The sequence below is a fragment of the Pyxicephalus adspersus genome, chromosome 2 (genome assembly GCF_032062135.1).
Source record: "Pyxicephalus adspersus chromosome 2, UCB_Pads_2.0, whole genome shotgun sequence".
Taxonomy (NCBI): domain Eukaryota; kingdom Metazoa; phylum Chordata; class Amphibia; order Anura; family Pyxicephalidae; genus Pyxicephalus; species Pyxicephalus adspersus.
The window spans coordinates 138,790,171-138,809,263 of record NC_092859.1 but is presented as its reverse complement, the minus strand read 5'-3'; the positions used below and the strand labels follow the sequence as shown (position 1 = coordinate 138,809,263).

At 37.8% G+C, this 19,093-nt stretch overlaps 1 protein-coding gene across 1 annotated transcript; it reads right to left on the bottom strand.

The window, feature by feature from the left end:
- Nucleotides 1-1,520: 1,520 nt before the first annotated feature.
- CILP (cartilage intermediate layer protein) lies at nucleotides 1,521-17,743 on the bottom strand. The gene is made up of 8 exons (XM_072402627.1): nucleotides 17,628-17,743; nucleotides 13,000-13,092; nucleotides 12,587-12,856; nucleotides 10,287-10,472; nucleotides 9,196-9,504; nucleotides 8,076-8,184; nucleotides 6,962-7,119; nucleotides 1,521-6,786 (listed from the first exon to the last, which is right to left on the bottom strand). Exons 1-8 carry the CDS (start codon nucleotides 17,686-17,688, stop codon nucleotides 4,439-4,441), a joined length of 3,534 nt encoding a protein of 1,177 aa, XP_072258728.1. The 5' UTR covers nucleotides 17,689-17,743; the 3' UTR covers nucleotides 1,521-4,438.
- Between the last annotated feature and the right edge of the window lie 1,350 nt (nucleotides 17,744-19,093).

Below are 19,093 nucleotides of genomic sequence, written 5' to 3'. Positions count from 1 at the left end.
GGTTATGCAATTTAGAAGCCCCTTTACACAAGTGGGAGACCAAATAATATCTGCTCCTTTACAGTGGGATGATTCCAGGTGTACACCTTACCTACTTACAGAAAAAGTGCAAGGAATTTTTGGTAATGTAATTGACAACAATTGCATGAAAATTCCTTGGGCCCGTTTTTTAGTATACAAAAGTCACTCGACCTAAATGGAAAACATTGTAAACCCAGGCAATTTAATGTGAGCCTATGACGAATAATGGAAGCAGATGTTAACTACAGTAAAACTCTAGTAAAGTAGATCAAGAGATTAGTCAGCTACAAACTGAGAATTGCATTTAACTTCAGCTGTCTTTAAAAGACACTGGGGATAAAATGTAATATATCAACATGTGTCACCATAACAAAGGTCTCAGTCTTCTGTGGCTGGATTCCCCAGTTATAAATTTTATGTTATGGAGAATGAGTTACAACACTATTTGACTGTGACTGAGTCACTGCTGTTGGACAGCATTAGTCAAATAAATACCAGATTATAATCCAGTCTATGACAAACCTGAAGAATTCAAAGTAAACCTAAAGCAGAACTCCAAGCAGATATAAAAGGCAAAGGTTATGCAGCTCTATATAAATTAGACGTCTTTAATGGTAAATGTAAGCAGTGTAAGTACCTACGTTTGATTTTTTACGAGAATTAAATTAAAGTGACATATACTATAGCAATCAAACTGGGAAAAAATCAACACAAATGGCCTGATTCATTAAAGCTCTCCAAGACTGGGGAAGATTGACTATATTTGGAGAACCTGGGTAAGCCAACAACCCTAGAATGGTTTTCTTAAAAATCATTTGCTATTAGTTGGGAGATGTTTCCAACCCTGGACCAAGTTTGTGGCATCACCCATGTTCTCCTATGATAGTCTATCTTCACCAGTCTTGGAGAGCTTTAATAAATTAGACCCCATGCGCCTGATTTAATAAAGCTCTCCAAGGCTGGAGAGGATACACTTTCGTCAGTAAAGCTGGGTGATCTAGCATACCTGGAATTGATTTCTTGATTTGTTAGCAAATGTTTTTAATCCTGGACCAGATCCATTGCAGGTTTCCTGGATCACGTAGGTTCATCGAAGAAAGTGTATCTTCTCCAGCCTTAGAGAGCTTTAATAAATCAGGCCTTAAGAGTCAGTCAGTTGTGTTGCAGTGATTATATGCAGGATGCGCTAATAAAAGGAAATAGCAGCTTTTCTTTTCAATGTTCAGTTTCACAAAACCTGTAAGTGTTACCTAACTACATCAGTTAAAATTTAGGTCTCCTGCCAAGAGAGGGCTATGCTGTGTGTCAAAACTGTGTAAATCCCAAAACTAGATGAACAGAAATATAATTTCTATGGCAGTTATAACAGCTCCCTTATATGTAATATATCCCCATATTTAGCTGTTTGCCTGGAGTTTAGCTTCAATTGCTTTGATATTTCATTGTCCTGATCTGACCCATTTAAAAAAAAATCAGACACAATTAAAACTAAATGAAAGTAGGAAATAAATACTTTGTTATTTACATTTTCAAGTACAGTATTACAGTTTAACATTTTGCTTGAATATATTCCCCAAAGGAATAGCCATTTCAAGAGAGGAAGCCGTCAAGCCAGCATGCACAATTCGAACTGATGGAGAGAACACATTTTAGTCCTAACATTTATTGAAACCATATTTCTTTTTCAGATAATTGCCAAATAGCCACCGGCATAATCCCGTCTCCAGTACAGGGCCAGTAATTGCTTTTCAATTTTATACATCAAATTTGAACTCTGCTCACCTTATTGTAGGTGTTATTTCGCAATGAAAAGCAAATTTGTTAACATTTTATTATAAAAAAAGTCTTGATATAATTTAATAGAAAAAATCCAGAAGTCAGAATGACATCACATTTCATTGGAGGGCAAAATAAATTAAGAAAAACTGTGATATATTCAATGAACTGGGAAAATATTTCTTTTATGACGTTAATACAGAAAACAGAGACACATCCTCTAATGAACTATGACCCTAATCAACATATCAAGACAAAATTTAAATGGATTCCATTTGGTTTGGTTTAATCACATAGTTCAATAGTGTGCATTAACCTAAGACAACCAGTCATAACCCTGGGGTGCAAATATCTGCTATTTGATTGGTTGATCTGGGTTCTTTCACCCCTCTGTGTTAGGTGTTGTTAAACACATCTGTGGGTGACATAATTAGATCTTTTTAATTGACTGTACACAGTTAGATAATGGCAGTAGATTATACCTAGCATTCTAATCCATTCCACACATGTTGGAAACCAGATGACTTCTACAATTGGTTTTTATTGGCTAATAAACTGTGCAGCAAATGCCCTTAGAGTGTACATTGGTGGATTTTTGGCTGTGGTCTCCCCTGGCCAGATCCCATATAGATATACCCTGTAGACTATTGGTTAGGCATTTTAATGTTCTAGTGCAGGGGTCAGCAAACTTTTTTGGCTACTAGGCCATTTTAAGAGATCAGGAAGGTACACTAGGCCGGATTCTCCCTCCCTCAAGTCCCGCGCTGATGGCTCCGGCCCCCACCAGGAGGGAATGTCCCCTTACCCTGGCGGTGGAAGTGTTAAGGCCGGCCTGGTAAATTGGGAAGGGAGGCATAACAAGGAGGGTCAGGAGCTGCATAGGCCTCCGGAGCGGCAGGTTGCGGACTCCTGCAGGCCAGGTATAGGCCGGATCGACCAGGGGGGGCATTAGGCCGGAACAGACTACTAGCTAGGCCGTATCTGGTCTAAAAGCCATAAGTTTGCCTACCTCTGTTCTAGTGTTTGTTCACTTAAAGTGTAGGCATGTCAAAGTATTGATAAACACCTGAAGATACTACTAAAAAAGTACTTATCTTTCTGTAGTGGGCTCACTATGCTACTACTGCAATAAATTCCCAAGCAGCATTGTTATCCCTGCAGGTAGATGGTATAGGAGAGGGGTGAATGATGAGCTTGGTGGGCAGGGAACTTCTGTAGTCCAGATGAGGATAACTCCGGTAGGACTGACAACAATGCTTGGGAATTCAGGACAGTCAAGTCAGTATTGTCAGCTCACTACAGGAAGTTAAGCACTAAGAATATTTCGAGGAAGATCATTAGGTGTTCAGCACAGCCTTGACATGAGGATAATAGCTTGTGTTAGAGAGATGTACTGTTTATGTTTTTTAAGGTTTTTCCCACTCATACACTTTAAAGTAAAACCCAAGTTTATGTTCAGGATTGGGATTTTTAGTTTACGTTCAAAATGTATTTTTAAGAAAAAAAATCCTAGTGCCCTTTTCTCAAATGGCATGATTTACAGATGTGCTACACAATTCAGTATTGTTGTATTCCATTCAGTACTGTAGTTTTCCATTTAAAATTAACGGCTTACACTAACAAAGGGATGAAAACATGAAATGTAGGAGTATATTCATTGACAGTTTGGCAATATTCACTGAAGCTGGCAATTCTGATATCCCTTGGCATGTAGTTGTCTGGCTGATGGCCATTTCAGTACAGTGATCCACAACTGTGAGAGGATCTCTGACTTTACTTTAACCAATCTGCATATTGGTTGTGAGGTAGTAAATGAGAAGGTATTGAAGCCAGTGGATCAACATACCAGCCAGGCAACAAGCAGCAACAGTAGCCACTATACAGTATGCAGTGAAACTAAATATTTGCTTTAACACACCATATTGGCATTAAAGCTTTATGGCCGACACATTTACCCTTCTCTCCTATTAACTAGAATTCATAAACCACTTGTGTCCCTCTCTTCCTAATATTCGTCTGCAGCATTTTAGTATTACAAATTGTGTAATGATCATCAATGGATTTTGAAAAAGGAAGCATATTCTGGAGTAAGTATACAGTATATGAAAATATAATGAAAAATAAATGCTACATTTATCAGCTAGCTTTTTAGAGGAAAAGGAGAAGGAGGAGGGAACTGCATTGCTGAAATGTACAAACTACCTGATGACAGAAGGAAGGAAGTCATTAGGTCTGACAGACACATGCTATAATTCAGATCTTTCAGGTGAAATACTGGTATAAAGAGTCTGTGTACCATTAGTGATTTCACTCAATCAAGAAAAAAAAGTATTTTCCTAAGTTCTCCCTTGACTGCTGTAAGATTGTAATGAAGTACAGCAGTGACAGGTGAATAATTTATTTCCTTTCACATCAGTTATGTTTATTCCTGTGGTTCTTGGGTGACTAATGGAAGAAGCCGTGAGTACAAGTATTGATAAGTTATATATATATTCAGTTTAACATTTCCCAAACCATATCAACCAATTACTTCAAAACCTACTCATCACTTGTTAGCCATGGCAATTAGCAGAAAAAATTAGCATACCATTGTAGGTCAATAGCATGCCAAAAATAATCTGACCTAATATTTGTTAGTAACCTACTGAGCATTGCTGCGCTGTCTGTTTGTTAAGAGAGCCCTTAGTCTACTTGTTAACCTTGTTCCGGTGCTTGCTCTTTGTTGTCTTACATTTCTGCCACCCTGTCTTGCAGAGCTTGCAGCAGCCAGTCCATTCCCGCTACGGAACACACTCTGCTGCCCAACATCTTTGTCCAAGCAATTAAAAGTAAGCGCCACCCCTACATTGGCCTTCATGACCCTTGATGCCCCATCAGAGGTGCCATCAAAACATCTGCCAAGAGCAATCTCTTTAGCAGTTCTTGGATCTTGATCAGTCACTGTGTAGATACCATAATTATGCCCAAGAGGGTCAAGGGGAGCTAACATAGTATACTCATTGGTATCATTGTTGACGGCCATTGGTAAGTGGTTAACAAGATATTCATGCAGCATAGGGTTTATGGCTTCTCTTCGACAACTTCCTTGTGGGACAATCTTCACAAGTGTACGATCAACCCGATCTTGGTCATACAACATGCCGCTACATTTGAATTCAATGCATGCTGTAGAGAGGTTGGCTTCATCAAGATCTCTGGTGCTACGCACATCTCTAATGCCATACAACTGTCCAACTGTCTGGGGGTGAGTGCCACCCATGTTTTTAGACCTCACAATAATTTCCTGTGGACCAACAATTTTAACTTTCATGTAACAAGCTCTATACTCCATTGGCTTTGGCCACCAAGCTAAATAGTCTGCAGTCCAGCTCATCGGGTCATCCTCATTAAAAGATACAGAATTGAAGTCATATCTGTCACCTTCCACCCTGTAAAATCTAAAATGTGCAGCATTGTAAGGTGCTTCCTCACACTCTTGAAGTTTATCATAAGCATAAACAGGGCCATTACTTTCTTCAGCAACATTGGGACTTGGTTTAGCTACATTGATACTAAAAGCTGTCTTTTTGACTTTGGGATCATCATGATCAGTTCTCCTGTAATTCAGTTTATTTAAATAGGGTTGTGGGACACCAATAATATTTGGGTTGAATTTGGGAGAAGATTCTACTGCTTCCAGTTCCTCTCCTCCCAGTGTGGCTGTTACAAATGCAGAGTATGCATCTGGGCTTATGTCATCACAAAATGCAGGCAAGCAGGCTCCATTCGAGCCAGTTATGGCACTGTCAAAACGACCCCAAGCACGAGGATTTGAAGAGAATCCTGCCACAGGCTCCATATTTATCAGGTTTACCACTACACCTTCTACTTGTTCACTTGGTAGAAATCTTTCACTTCGGTATGCACGGACTTTGACATAACATCTTCTGCTTTCTGGAACATCAAGGTTGAAAAGTCTTCTTTCCCTTATTTCCATGTTACCAACAAGGAATGTTCTCTCCTCTCTCTTACCACGTCGAACTGCTCCTTGCACAAAGTCCCCTTCTTCCTCCCAGAGCCCAGTTTCTGGGTTTAGAGACCATAACTTCATTTTCTCAAGGTGTTCCGACATTTTGACCTGTGTGGAGTCAAGGTAAACTTTAACAGCTCCAGCATTTAAGGATTCTGTTCCTTTCTCATCAGTGAAGTCAACAGAAAACATTCCATAAGATCTTAGTGGCATGGTATCTCCTTCCTCATTTACGAAATTTAAATCACTCTGTGCAGCAGAGGCAGTAGATATATTTCGGGGATCCAAAAATGTGACACTAGCTTTAACCTTTCCATTGTATGGTTCTCCATTTTGCCGATAGAAGGAGTTTGGTGGAATCTCCAGCTCAGCCATTGGATCACTGTTTTCTATATCTCCAAGGGATATCTGGTTTGTATTCACAGAATCCAATATCACTGGCTCTTTTCTCCTGAGAAGATGAACTTCATGAAAGACAGCACCTCCTTTTTTAATGAATGGAAGAACTTTTGTGGTGTTAACAAACTTTTGTAGTCGGTCAACAAAAGTAAGAACTAACCGTTCTGTGTCTGCAGGAACTTGAATAGAGAATGTGCCCTTGTACCCTGTCATGCTAACTCTGGAATTTCCCATGTATATGTGCCCAAATCTCATAGGTTCGCCTGTATCAGAAGCAATTGCTCTTCCACGGACGATTATTTTGCTCTCTGTACATCTGAGACAACCACACTGAACAGCCACTTTAACTGGAAGAACATAGCCCTGACATGAGATCTCTTTTACTTGTGTCTTAGTGATTCCACAACAGTAGGGCATTGCATCCTTACATCGCAGTCCATTCTCCAGATCCCCAGGACAGGAAGTAGAGGGGCATTTTCCCACATTGTAGTAAAAAGAATTGGTGGCATTTTGAAAACAGTCATGAGGAAGCTTTATAAGGTTTTTTTCTGGTTTAGGGTTGCAGGCATGTTCTTCATTAGCTGGAGAAGATATAATATTGGAAATGATTACTAACAGTTCAAATTATGTGTTTCATTAACATATAATCATCTAAAATTATTTTGCTTATCCCCAAACAATGACCACATTGCTAATGTTACACTATACTAAAAAATAGTAAGCCTGATATTTACATTTCAGCTTGTTCCATCTTACCAATTAGCCTAAGCTTGGCTGGATGGGACTTCACAAATCCAGCATCATTCTTGGCCTTGCAGTAGTATTCTCCTGCCTGGTTCATTTGCAGCTTCCTCAGAACAAGCTGGTTACTGGATTTATAAATACTTTGATCCAGCAATGTGTTATTATGGTACCTTTAAAATAAGAAACAAGAATGTTAGGACTTCTGGAACAAACATGAATTGTCTCTAGTAACATACAAAATTCCCATCTGCAGATCTTTAGTATACAAAACATATATAATATTGTGTTGCTTATTATTAACAGCTATCCAAAAATGCCTCTCAGTCTTCCTATTCTCCCTGCAGTTTGGAGAGCTGGAAAGGAGACTATATGGTCTTTGCTGACATCACAGATCTCTAAGCTGTAAGCAGGGATACAGGGTAACTGACATGCTTTGCCGATTCCTGCAAGTACGAGCTACTATGGCTACACTGTGGAGAGCTCAATGGGGGCATGGCAGGGGTATTCCTAATATAGAGACATGCCTTCATCAACGCAAAGGTGTCCTTCTATGTGATGTGATGCATTGAGAAGGCAACTTGCCTAATTTCAGTTTGAGGTCTTTTTGGCTGAACTAAGGCAAATGTTCAGATCAGGAATACTGATCAACAATCAACAAGGTTTTTGCAGTTTGTATCAACTATAAAGAACAGGCTGTAAATTGTAAAGGTATGTGGAAGTGAGTGTACCTATTGGTTGGTGGTCATCACTAGCTAATGAGAACACTTGGCACTTGGCAAAGGTTGTATATCGGCACTCAAGGTAAATGGCAGTGAACATTTTAAGTTGTCCTTCTGTTTGATTTAATGATAAACCTTAAAAAACATACGTAAACGTACGTAAGGTACGTTTTGTACCTTTTTTTCACCTTTTTGTGGCATTTGTTATTTTGGAAAAAACAGGTTTGTCCAATCATTTTTGGTATTAGTACATCATTGTTTGTGTAGCTGGGGGCTTAACAGAGATGAGTCCTTTCCCTACATATTCTGCAATAAAAGATGTCTTTTCTCCTCTAAAACAGTTTAGTGGAACATCATCAATGGAAACCTTAATTTAGCATATCACCATAATGCCTTAAAATACTTACCACAAGTACTGCTCTATGGTTGGTTCACCTACAGCATTGCAGCAGAATGTCACACTTTGTCCCACTCTTCTGACTTTGGTTTCAGGGTTCTCTACTATATAAGGTTTTTCTGAAAAATTAAAAATATGAAATAAAGGTGTGTTTCAAAACAAAAATTAAAATAAACAGTGTGGAGGTTCCCCTAATATTAAAACAAAACACTTTTCATAAACTCCAGACATTTCAGGATAAAAAATACAGGGCAGTATGTGTGTATGCTCCTCACTAGCCATACATTTTCCTTTGAAAAAAAAAAGGAGGACAAAAGTGTGTAGCATGGGTCATTGTTGAGGAAGAGGGCCTCATCCCAACAACGTGACCCTGGTGTCTGGGAGCTTTTTAAATTATTATTGAAAAGTACTGGGGCCATTGGATTTCCACCCCCTTATCCTGGGGAATAAGTACAATTGTATCCCTTACCTATTCCTAAAAAGGTAAATCAGGCCTAGAATTACTCACACCACACAATAGAAAATGTTTGTTTTTTATTTTAATATTTACTTTTGTAGGGTCCAACAATGTCCAAAGATGAGGTCCATGGAAGTAGCTCTGGTCTGATGCTAGATAAATCCTGCATTATTACCATGTGCTTAGTCAATCCAGCCACCATGTCCACAGTGACAATGTCCACTAAGTGGATTGGTGGAAGTGAGCTTGAAATTCAATCTGAGGTTGACCATTATTTATAGAATTTACATGTGCGCAAATGAGTCATTTCAATGACTCACTTTCATTAGTGATGGGCTAGTATTCCTGCTGACAATAATATTATTATATTATTACTCCTTCTGATTCCAACTATAGTGAACTCTTTCTCTACATGATGCCAAGGATGAAGCAAATTTCCCCCAATGACCCTAGTAAGGAGCACGATTCCTCCCACTGACATTAAAAGGAACACTGAAATTTAGCTTTATAAAGCATTCATCTAGGTAAATAGCATGTAAAAAAAATGAAAAATAAAATTCCAGACTTCTTTTATGAGCTGCCATTACCAAGATGTGTGAAATGAAAACTACTGCTTCTATATCAACCAGTTCACCAATGTTAACATTCAGTTAGACAGGAGAAACACTCCTACCTTTTCTCTTTAATGTAATCGTGATAGAGGAGGACGTGCTGTTACTCTGTGGTACTTTTAGATCGATCACTGAATATTTTTCCATTTTCAGCTGCAGTCTGCTGTCAGGACACAATCCTACCACTCGGAACTTTCCCTGGGAGTCTGATACAGCTTTCAGTTTTGGTTTCTTAGAGATGATGTAGACATTTGCCCCAGCAGCAGGAGCTCCATCTGGAAGTGTTACTGTGCCATACAATATTTGGTTTTTGCATTCACAGACGGTGCAGTCTGCACTTACTTTACCTACAGGACAGCTCATATTGCATTCTGTTTAAAAGTTTTCAAAAAAAAATTACACATTAGTAATGTCGTCTCTTTACAAACCATTTCCCATGAGAAGTACAATAATCTCCATACTAATGTTAAAGAAGTCGAATGTATGCACATGTGTATAATCTTCTATTATATAAAATGTCAATTTAAGTTCTTCAGTAATTGCAAGTGTAAATCTTTAATTTGTGCTTTAAAGTACAGCGCTGCATAATATGTTGGCACTATATATATCCAGTATTAATAATAATACTTATAAGGGTGCTGCAGCCAGATTCATCCATCCTTCCCTCCGCTCCTCTTCCGCTGCATCTCTTTGTAGTTCTCTCGATTGGCTTCCATTTCACCTTTGAATCAAATTCAAGCTCCTGTGCTTTGCCTTCAAATCCCTCCACAGTTCTTGTCCCACTTACCTTTCTGACCTGATAGAAAAATACTCTCCCAGCCACTCTCTCTGCTCCTCCAATTACCTACTAATGACTTCCTCACTCATAACCTCATCACACGCACGGCTTCAAGACTTTTCTAGAGCTGCCCCAACTCTCTGGAATGGTCCTCATCCTATTCTGCTTGCTCCTACTTTCTGCTCATTTAAAAGAGCGCTCAAAACCCATTTTTTCAACCTTGCCTACCCATGTTCTTCTGTCTTTTGAAATTAGTCTGACATTTGCAATCCCTTTTCAATGTACAGCACTGTGTAATATGTTGGCGCTATATAAATCCTGTTTAATATTATTAATAATAATAATAATAATAATAAGGTGCTGACTTCGTATTACCTGTACATGGTGCTCCAGTACACCTGCGTCCCTCCTCTGTGGGACCGTTACAATGCTCCTGCCACTGGTCTTCTGCTAAGCATGTCCTCCTCCGAATCTGCATGCCTGAGCCACCACATTTGGCTGAGCACTCACTCCATGCTGACCATTCCGACCAAAGTTCTTTTGGAAGAGAGGTTGTTAAAGCTGAAAGAAATAGACATGTATTATAGAGATATAAAATCCAATGTCCGTGTATTATCCAATTAGTAATTAATTAGTGGTATTCACAGATGTAAAATGTTGCCAAGTGAAATGTATGAGGAGTATTGGAATATTATATGCCACTGTGAAATGTAAGACTAATGTTCCTTAAAGTAAAAGCATTGTATATAATTGATAGAATGATGTTTTCTTAATACAGTGATTTTTAATACAGTGTTGCTAATACCCTTCAGCCTTTTTCAGCAGCTTCCAGTCTACACGTGCTTGGACCAGATCTGGACCGGTTTGTTGAAAGTACCATAGGTGGACCATACCTGTGCACTGTGTTAGAACATCCACTTATAGTTTCATTCAGTGGAACTTGCCCTATTTTTCAGGGTAATAGATGACAATCTTTTTTGAACCTTCTCTTCTATCTGCACTTTCCTTGGCCAACCCCTTTCCTCTGTTGAATGTTTTTTTTGTCATGAAGAAACTGGGGCACAAGCCAATTATAATGGCTGCCCATTTAGTGCACCTACAGATGTCTGGGAAGAAAATAGAAAATTCTGACTTTGGGTATAAAAAACATTTTCATAAGCATGAGCAAAAGTAGCTAGAGTTGTACCTCATTGGTTTCATATGCCAATTCAGCACAAAAGTGAATAAAGAACATTTGGCACAGAGGGAGGCACTAGACTGATGTTGCTACATTTGCATTGGGAACTCCTTGCACTTTTTTGCTATTTTGGCTTTGCAGCTTGATCCTAGTATCCTCTTTCCTTAAAGTCCTCATTAATCATGTGCTATGGGAGAAGAATCTGAATTCTTTAGGGTCATTTTAGACCCGCAGTAAACCAGAGCATTCTGGCCCAACAGCAGTCCCAACTTCCCCACATCAAATGATATGATATAAAGTGATAAGATTTTATAATGATATTTTATCATTTTTCATTTTGTTAAGCAAAGAGAAGTTTATATTTAATACAATATAAATAAAGAATTTATTTACGAGGAGTGATTTGTCCTTTTAAACACACGTTACATATAATAATTTAAATACATGCAGAATATAAAGTGCATACATTTGTCATCTACATTTCATTAAACAATAATTTCTCCTTGTTAAACAAAATTAAAAACTTAAAAACAATTAAACAAATCATCTTCGTATCATCCTGCTGATTGGTAACAAATGCACACTTCTTTTCCACTTACATCCAGTAATCATCATTATCTGTCCGGTATTGTCACATAATCAGAGTGTTGTAATTAAAGCAGTGAGACAAAGACATTAGCATGAAATAATCCATTAATTCAGCTCTAAACACATACAGCAAAGCCAAATTTTAAAAGAGTTGAGATATTCCACAAAATAATTTGTGTGAATATTCACTGCAATTATCTAATCATGTGCATATGAAATATATAAAGCAGAATTTTCTTTTAGTAAATTAGCCTCAACTTCAGTGGTTAAAAAAAATAAGTATTTGACATTTGGTTGGTTTTGTAAAATCAGAGCAAGGTGCAAATCGAAGCGCAAGGCTCTTTTTTAACATTGCTTGCATAGCATTTAGCATTTAAAGCTGAACTCCAAAAATATAATCAAATTGCATTCAGATTTATAATTGTAAAGTGTTTTATCAGCCACACTTCTGAACAAGTTTCCCTGACATACAGCACAGATGAGTTCTGGTCAAATATTATGCAGTTAGGCAGCTGAGATTGGTCCAGGACAGGACAGCGCATAATGTGATGAACACTGATAAGGTCATTGCTCTGCTCTCTTTTGCTGTAAGCATGCTCAGCATTTGATTGACAGCTGTGTGCTAAGCAAAGTAGCTGTAACTTGCTGGGGATACTGCCATTCCTACCAGTCTGAGTGCTCCTGTGCAGCTAATCATAGGCGGTTGTATATAATAAAACCATTAATAAATTCACAATTATGTTTCTTTAAATAGAATTGTATCCTGGTGTTCAGCTTTAATATATAGTATGTACAAATGCTAAGCATCATCCTACTTTGGGCTAATGGTTTTCTGTGTGACCAAAATAATAGGTGGAAGAACTAACCATTCTGAACTTTGTAAGTATATGAAATATTAGAGGCGACTCACCCACTGGGCACAAGAAGCGAACAGAATAGTTAGAGCAGTTTTTGCCCTCTGGTTGCTCCATATTGATGCACCAGAAGCCCCTTGCTAGACTGTAGTGCACCACTTCTCCTGTCTTGCCTGCTGGCACCCACTCTGTGGTCCTTGCCTCCATGCGGAGGGGCTTTTGGCAAACTCGGCTTGGGTAGTAAAATCTGATGGCATCAAGACGTTCATAGTCTCCATTGCCACCTGGGTGGTCAATGTTGAACCAAGTTGTCCACTCGTGAAACTCTGAAATTTATATTACATGTTAGGATTAGCTGATCTGGGGAATAATGTTCTCTTACAAGGCACACACAGAAAACGAAAGCTTATGGACAGCAGCACAAATGTAAATTTGTACAACAGGGACAACACAGAAGTAGTTTGTATACCATCTTTTTTCTTCACTACAGGGCTGATAATTTTCTTGCCAACACGGACTCTTCTTGTGGAGTGATTTAACACGGCATCACCATTCCGAGATTCTGCAGTGTAAATTAAACAAAATCAGTCCAGGTATTTATTTTGCATATATACACCAAGGGGAAGTTATTATACCTAAAGGATACATTTTTGCATGTCCATGGATGAAAGTGTTTGAAAAGATTGGTAATAAGCCACCCTGTCAAGTGTTTTTGATTTTTGGTTGCGTTTTTTTTAGGGAGATTTATGGGCTAGTTTATAAGGGTGAATTGTTGGATTGCCATAGAAGTAGAGTTATTTTAAATAAAATAATAGCAGGGTTGTGATTGTCCTATTCATAAAAGAAGCAATCCTTTCACATGATCATCACTTTTATGGATGAATCGCCCATCTATTACCACTGCATTTATAAAGTGGCGTTTAGACAGATAGTGGCAAACTATAGTGGCAATCAGATAATATGGTGACAAACACTATAGGTTACAATGGAGAACAAATATGGAAAAACAAAGTAGTAGCATATGTGACTGCAGAGAATGGGCCACATACACACTTACATACATCCAAATATAGTGATCAGATACTCTATTCAAGTGAATGGAGTTTCTCATCAGCTCTTTTGAGTTAATAGGATATGGCAGTCCAAATACTGATCCCCGCTCCACAAAATCTGACTGCCCTTTTATGGCATTGAAAAATCGAAATCAGATTTAAAAAATGATTACCAAAAGGGAGTAAAAACACCTTGCGGCGTCACGTCTCAACCACCTTTTGAAAAGTGAGGGGAAAAGTTGCATTTTGTATGACTTCATAAAGTTACACTGTATTGAAATGGCTGCCAGGACTTCTAGTCTAATAAAATGGTTTACCATTAAAGATATCAAAATAAATAGCTTAGTGATAAGTATTTTATTAAAACTAGGATAATGAGGAAATAGGGCAAAGTGAATAATTTACTGAACTTAATGAGATCACATTTTTGCTTTAAAAGGATAATGCATGTGGTTCATGTAATAGGAAATTTCAAGAGGCACAAATTTCACACTGTCAAGGGTGGACAATTTTTTCTTTATGTTTTGTAATAAGATTCTGACGGAGGCAGATCAGTTCTCCGTGTTTTGGTAATACGTTATCTGGCAGTAGCATGGATCATCGTCACTTATTGAACTATTTACCTAGGGTGGGTAACCTCCTAATAAAGAGAGATGGCCATTGAGATATAGCCAAAGTACATATGCCAGAGTTGTCAAACCACTGATGAAGTTCTCCAGCAGCGATTTGTGTTGGCTAACTGACCACATCAAGAAGATGACATCAATAAGCTGACACTTCTTAAGAGTGAGCATGGGCTTCGGGCAATAAATTCAATATTTTAGGAATATCCTAACCTTTTTGCATTAATTAATAATAGAAATAGTATCACTGGAACTTGTATTACCTCTCTTTTTGGTTTAATTTTCCATAGAGATTTTTTAGGAGTCTGTTAAATCTGTTATTAGGTTGAATTTTTGTCATTGTCTGGTGGCTCTTCTAGTTATCTTAACATGTCAACAGAACCTTCTCAAAGTTTTTTTGTGTATGTCTGTGTCTTAAAACTCCATTTAGAAAAAGTTATATATTTTGCAAAAGACAAAAAGTCCTTTTTTTGTATATTTTATTAGCAAGTTCTAGGATAAACAATGTAATATTAATATTATTTTTATTATGAACTAGTATTTATATAGTGTCAACATATTATGAAACACTTTACATAGCCTATAGTCATGTCACTAGCTATCCCTCAAAGGGGCTCACAATCTAATGTCTCTACTATAGCAATATGTCCTTATTATTGGAAGGGAAACCTAACTGCATGTTTTTGGGATATGGGAGGAAACTGGAGTACCCGTAGGAAAGATTGTTTTTGGCAGCCCTGCTTTACATTATCAGACTTTCTAGAAAGATATATTATACTTCCCTATGTATAAAGTGTTGGACTGACTAGCAGCCTGGCAACCATTCAGTAAATCCATTACGCTTTAAAACTTGAGAAAAATAGCAGCAAATTGGTTAATTGGAGCAACATATATAAGGTGTCACAATCAGACAATTCCTACATAAAACTTTCTAATTCCACATGGAAAAGTATGAAAACAATCAATCACTTTGTAATTTAGGTATATATACACAAGGTATTATTGTAGGCTTCTTGTGAACTAGGTTTAGACAAACATTTTTTTTTTTTTTGCAAAATGTTATTTAAAGAATACGCTCACAGCATGTGTCTGGAAGACAATTCTTTATCTATTATTTGACAGCCATGAATGTCAAGCTCCCAAAATATTACCATGGCTAACTGATCTCAAGAATTCTAAAGTTAGACCTGGTGTGGTTTTAAGTCTAATAATGCTCTCACTGGTGAATTCCAGAAATGGACGGCAATGTCACACAACAGCTGCACTTCATGAAGAATAGCTAATTCAGGAAGTGAGGATGGCACTGAAAATAATCAAGCACGTGATTGACTTCCTTTCTTCCTACTCTTGGGTGGTCATGTATGACTACAGGGTATATTATTGCTATGCTTAATCACACATTTCAGGCTGGTTTTGATATTTCATTGTATATTGAACTGTTCTTGTTTTTATAGATGAAAGTCCTCCTGCCAAAAGTCTGAGTAAAGGACTTAAAACAAGAAGAGGCATTAGGAATTCTGACATTATTTCTTATTTGCAGCACAGCCATTTTGTCTAATGACATGCACTTTAGTATACCACTAAAACTTTGTTGTGTTGGGCTCCAGATGTAAAGTGTGATCTCATTGCTTTTGTGGTTAGTGATTGTCATGAAAATAGCAAAACCTGCTAGACATCACACTATGTTTATCAATAGCTAAGAGAACAGGTACAAGAGAACATAGGAAAAATAACATTTTATTACAGTGCAGAGGACCTTAATATGACAGGACCAGTTCTGAGGCCAGAATACTGGCCGCTAATATACTAATACATAGGCCAATCAGTTGGCCACTGATATGACAACGCTGAGACCTGATTATTGGCAACATATATGACAGCAATGCCACCAGGCTATTGGCCATTTATATGACAGTGCTAGGAAGTAGCTTCTGGTAAGAAGTACTGGATATTTTGGGGAAGGGGCTATTGAGGTATATTGGGATATCAGTAGAATGATGTAAAGTAATATTTACAGATTTATGTTACCTGTCAGTTTGCCCTTTCCTACATTAGAAGTATTTAATAAATTCATATGATATGCAATAATTATATGCATGATACATTGCTATTTTTGTAATACATAAATCTGACCAGTTTAAGAGAACTGTCCACTGTTTTCAGCCTGTCCTTACTTTAATAAATCCAAACATTTGGAGAAAAGTGAACTGATGCATTGTAGCTTAGAGAATCCCATAGCTGGAAACTACAAGTAGATAAAATGCAGCTAAAATGAGATCAATCAATAATGATAAATTATTTATTTGTTTAAAAGGTAAATCTCTGTAGTGTAAACTGTAAGGTACAAGGCAACAATAAATTATTCATTCTGTTTCTAAATGTATTATACCTTTCTTTAACTTTGATTCTTTTGCACTCTATTTTATGTGAATTCATTTTATATGGCTATAAACTAATACAAATTATGGATTATTTAAGTATATCTAAAGACATTTTCTTTTTTGTTTTGTATAGAGTGTGGGTGCGTGTGTTGAGTGAGGGGGTCCATCTGTGTGATTCTCCTCCCCCCGTCCTGGAGACTTAATGGTAAGTTAAAGGATACCCTTCCAATGGGGAAATTCCCTTTTAGAAAGCTGTCAGGGGAACATTGGATTATATCCCCTTTCTTTAAACCTGATTTATTAAAGCTCTCCAAAGCTGGTGAGGATACACTTTCATCAGTGAAGCTGGGTGATCCAACAAACCTGAAATTGATTTCTTAAGTAATTTTCTATTTGTTGGCAAACGTTTTTAATCCTGGACTAGATCCATTCCAGGTTTACTTGATCACCCAGCTTCACTGATGAAAGTGTATCTTCTTCAGCCTTGGAGAGCTTTAACAAATCAGGCTCTTTCTAGGACAGAGAAAATAATGCAAATCTCACTAGTGTACCCAAATCTAAAATAATAGGCAGACTTGATGGACCACATGGTCTTTTTGTGCCTTCAATTTTTTAGGTGTATTTGACATTCAAGTCTTGCCCAAGACTTCATATTGGTTATGGGTCCACTGGTAAGGAGAAACCCCTTTGTTAACTCGACTTGTTTACTCATATGGTATTCACGCCTATACTGCTCATCACTATAGAATTTCATATTGTGGCAAGAGCTACTAGCTGATTGATCCAATATGTGAATTCATGTTGAAATAAATGTTTTTACAATCAATGGGAGAAAAAGTTATCATCCTGACATTTACCCGACAGCTGTGTAAGAAGAAAAAACATGATTGTCCATAATGTTTCCTAAATGACAGTAAGGAAATCTGGAATGTACATTTTTCACTCTTGATTTATTTAAGACATCTGCTGCAAGTGAAGATAGTTTCCTCTTGTTGACATGTGTGTCTGATTCAGAGTGCTGCTTGTAATATCAATACTAACCTTGTCCAGACACATAGGCCACCTCCAAGAACAGCAGGCAAGTGAGCAAACCAGATCTCATCTTACCCTGGAGTTGTCCACTCCTGGATCACACCGATGGAAGACGTCAAAGCACCTGCCAAAACATTTTAACAACATCCTCTTAACAGTGTTCTGTAATAAAACACCATGATGCTACCCGCATTGCCACATTCATAAATGCCAAATTACTAAACATTGCTTTCTAATAAGAAATTATTGCCAACTTTAACAGTAAGACAGTTGGTTCTTGGGTCTTAAAAGACCCTCTCTTTTTTGATGCAATACCAACTTCATTAACATGTAAACTGTATTTACAGAATTCATGCATTTTAATATTCCTCTGCATACCAAGGCACAAAATTAACTTAATTGAATAGCACTTAAAAGAGATTATTATGGGGCTGAATTCTAAACTAAAGGTACATGAACAACTACAGATTTTCAGTTGCTAGTACATTATGAATTTGATTCATTATGGGTAATACTGAGTGTTTTCTTTCATCCCATGGTGAAACTAAATAAGATTACATGAATCTAGTTTGGATAAAGTTGCCTAACTGCAATGCATGGTAGTGCAGCATACACTCATAAATGCACTGCAGTACATAGTTACATGGTAGGTTAGGTAAAAAAAGACATAAAGCCATCAAGTTCAACCACTAGGGAAATAAACATATTCCAGATAATAAACCCTATGGACATAGCTGATCCAGAGGAAGGCAAAAAAAACCCTGGTACAATTTGTGCCAAGCCCCATTCACTTGTGGTATACTTTTGCACTTTCTGGTGCCCTGCACAGGAATAAATAGCACAAGTACATTTTCTGTTCCATTGTGGTGAGTTGGCAGCTTATCAAAATAATTAGGCTGCCTTAACGCAATGCATGTTAACCCATGAAACACAATGCACTGAATCAGAAACATGTCAGTGGGGCTCAAAGCAACCAGACTACTAGTTATTTGTTTGTTAACCAATAAAATATTTGAAAACCTAGTTTTCTTACTAAATCATACCAACTGAAAGTGGAAATACATAAACCCTCCTATCCTTTTATTCACATGGGACAGCACCATATTAGCCTCTATTTAGGTCTGTAGTTGCCGTGATGTCTGCACACGTGACCAGCTATAAGACCAGACATTTGAAGGCTTGAAAGATTACTTGAGAATGGTGAGGCTTTCTGATTATTCCACTGGAGAGCCACCAAGGAGTTAAAGTAAACCCAAAACGAGCCAATCCGGCAGAGCAGTCGATCTGTCCGGAGGTTCCTTCCATAGGGTCCTGCGTCGTCCTGTTATCCGTCTTTGGCCTGGTGTGCTAGGCGCCACCATCTTATCTCTGTTCATCCGGGTTCTTATTCCTACGTTACCTGACGTAGGCACGAGATAGGGGTGACGTAGATGGAGAAAAAACTTGCCAATCTCACGCATAAGATCATCAATTTC

What these genes read in the sequence shown, in the direction of transcription:
- CILP (XM_072402627.1), bottom strand. Translation starts at nt 17,688, where the DNA reads ATGAGATCTGGTTTGCTCACTTGCCTGCTGTTCTTGGAGGTGGCCTAT. An exon ending in GGCCTATGTGTCTGGACAAG is followed by an intron (nt 13,093 to 17,627) that starts GTTAGTATTGAT and finishes TTTACACTGCAG; the next exon opens with AATCTCGGAATGGTGATGCC. An exon ending in GATTACATTAAAGAGAAAAG is followed by an intron (nt 8,185 to 9,195) that starts GTAGGAGTGTTT and finishes TTAATTTTTCAG; the next exon opens with AAAAACCTTATATAGTAGAG.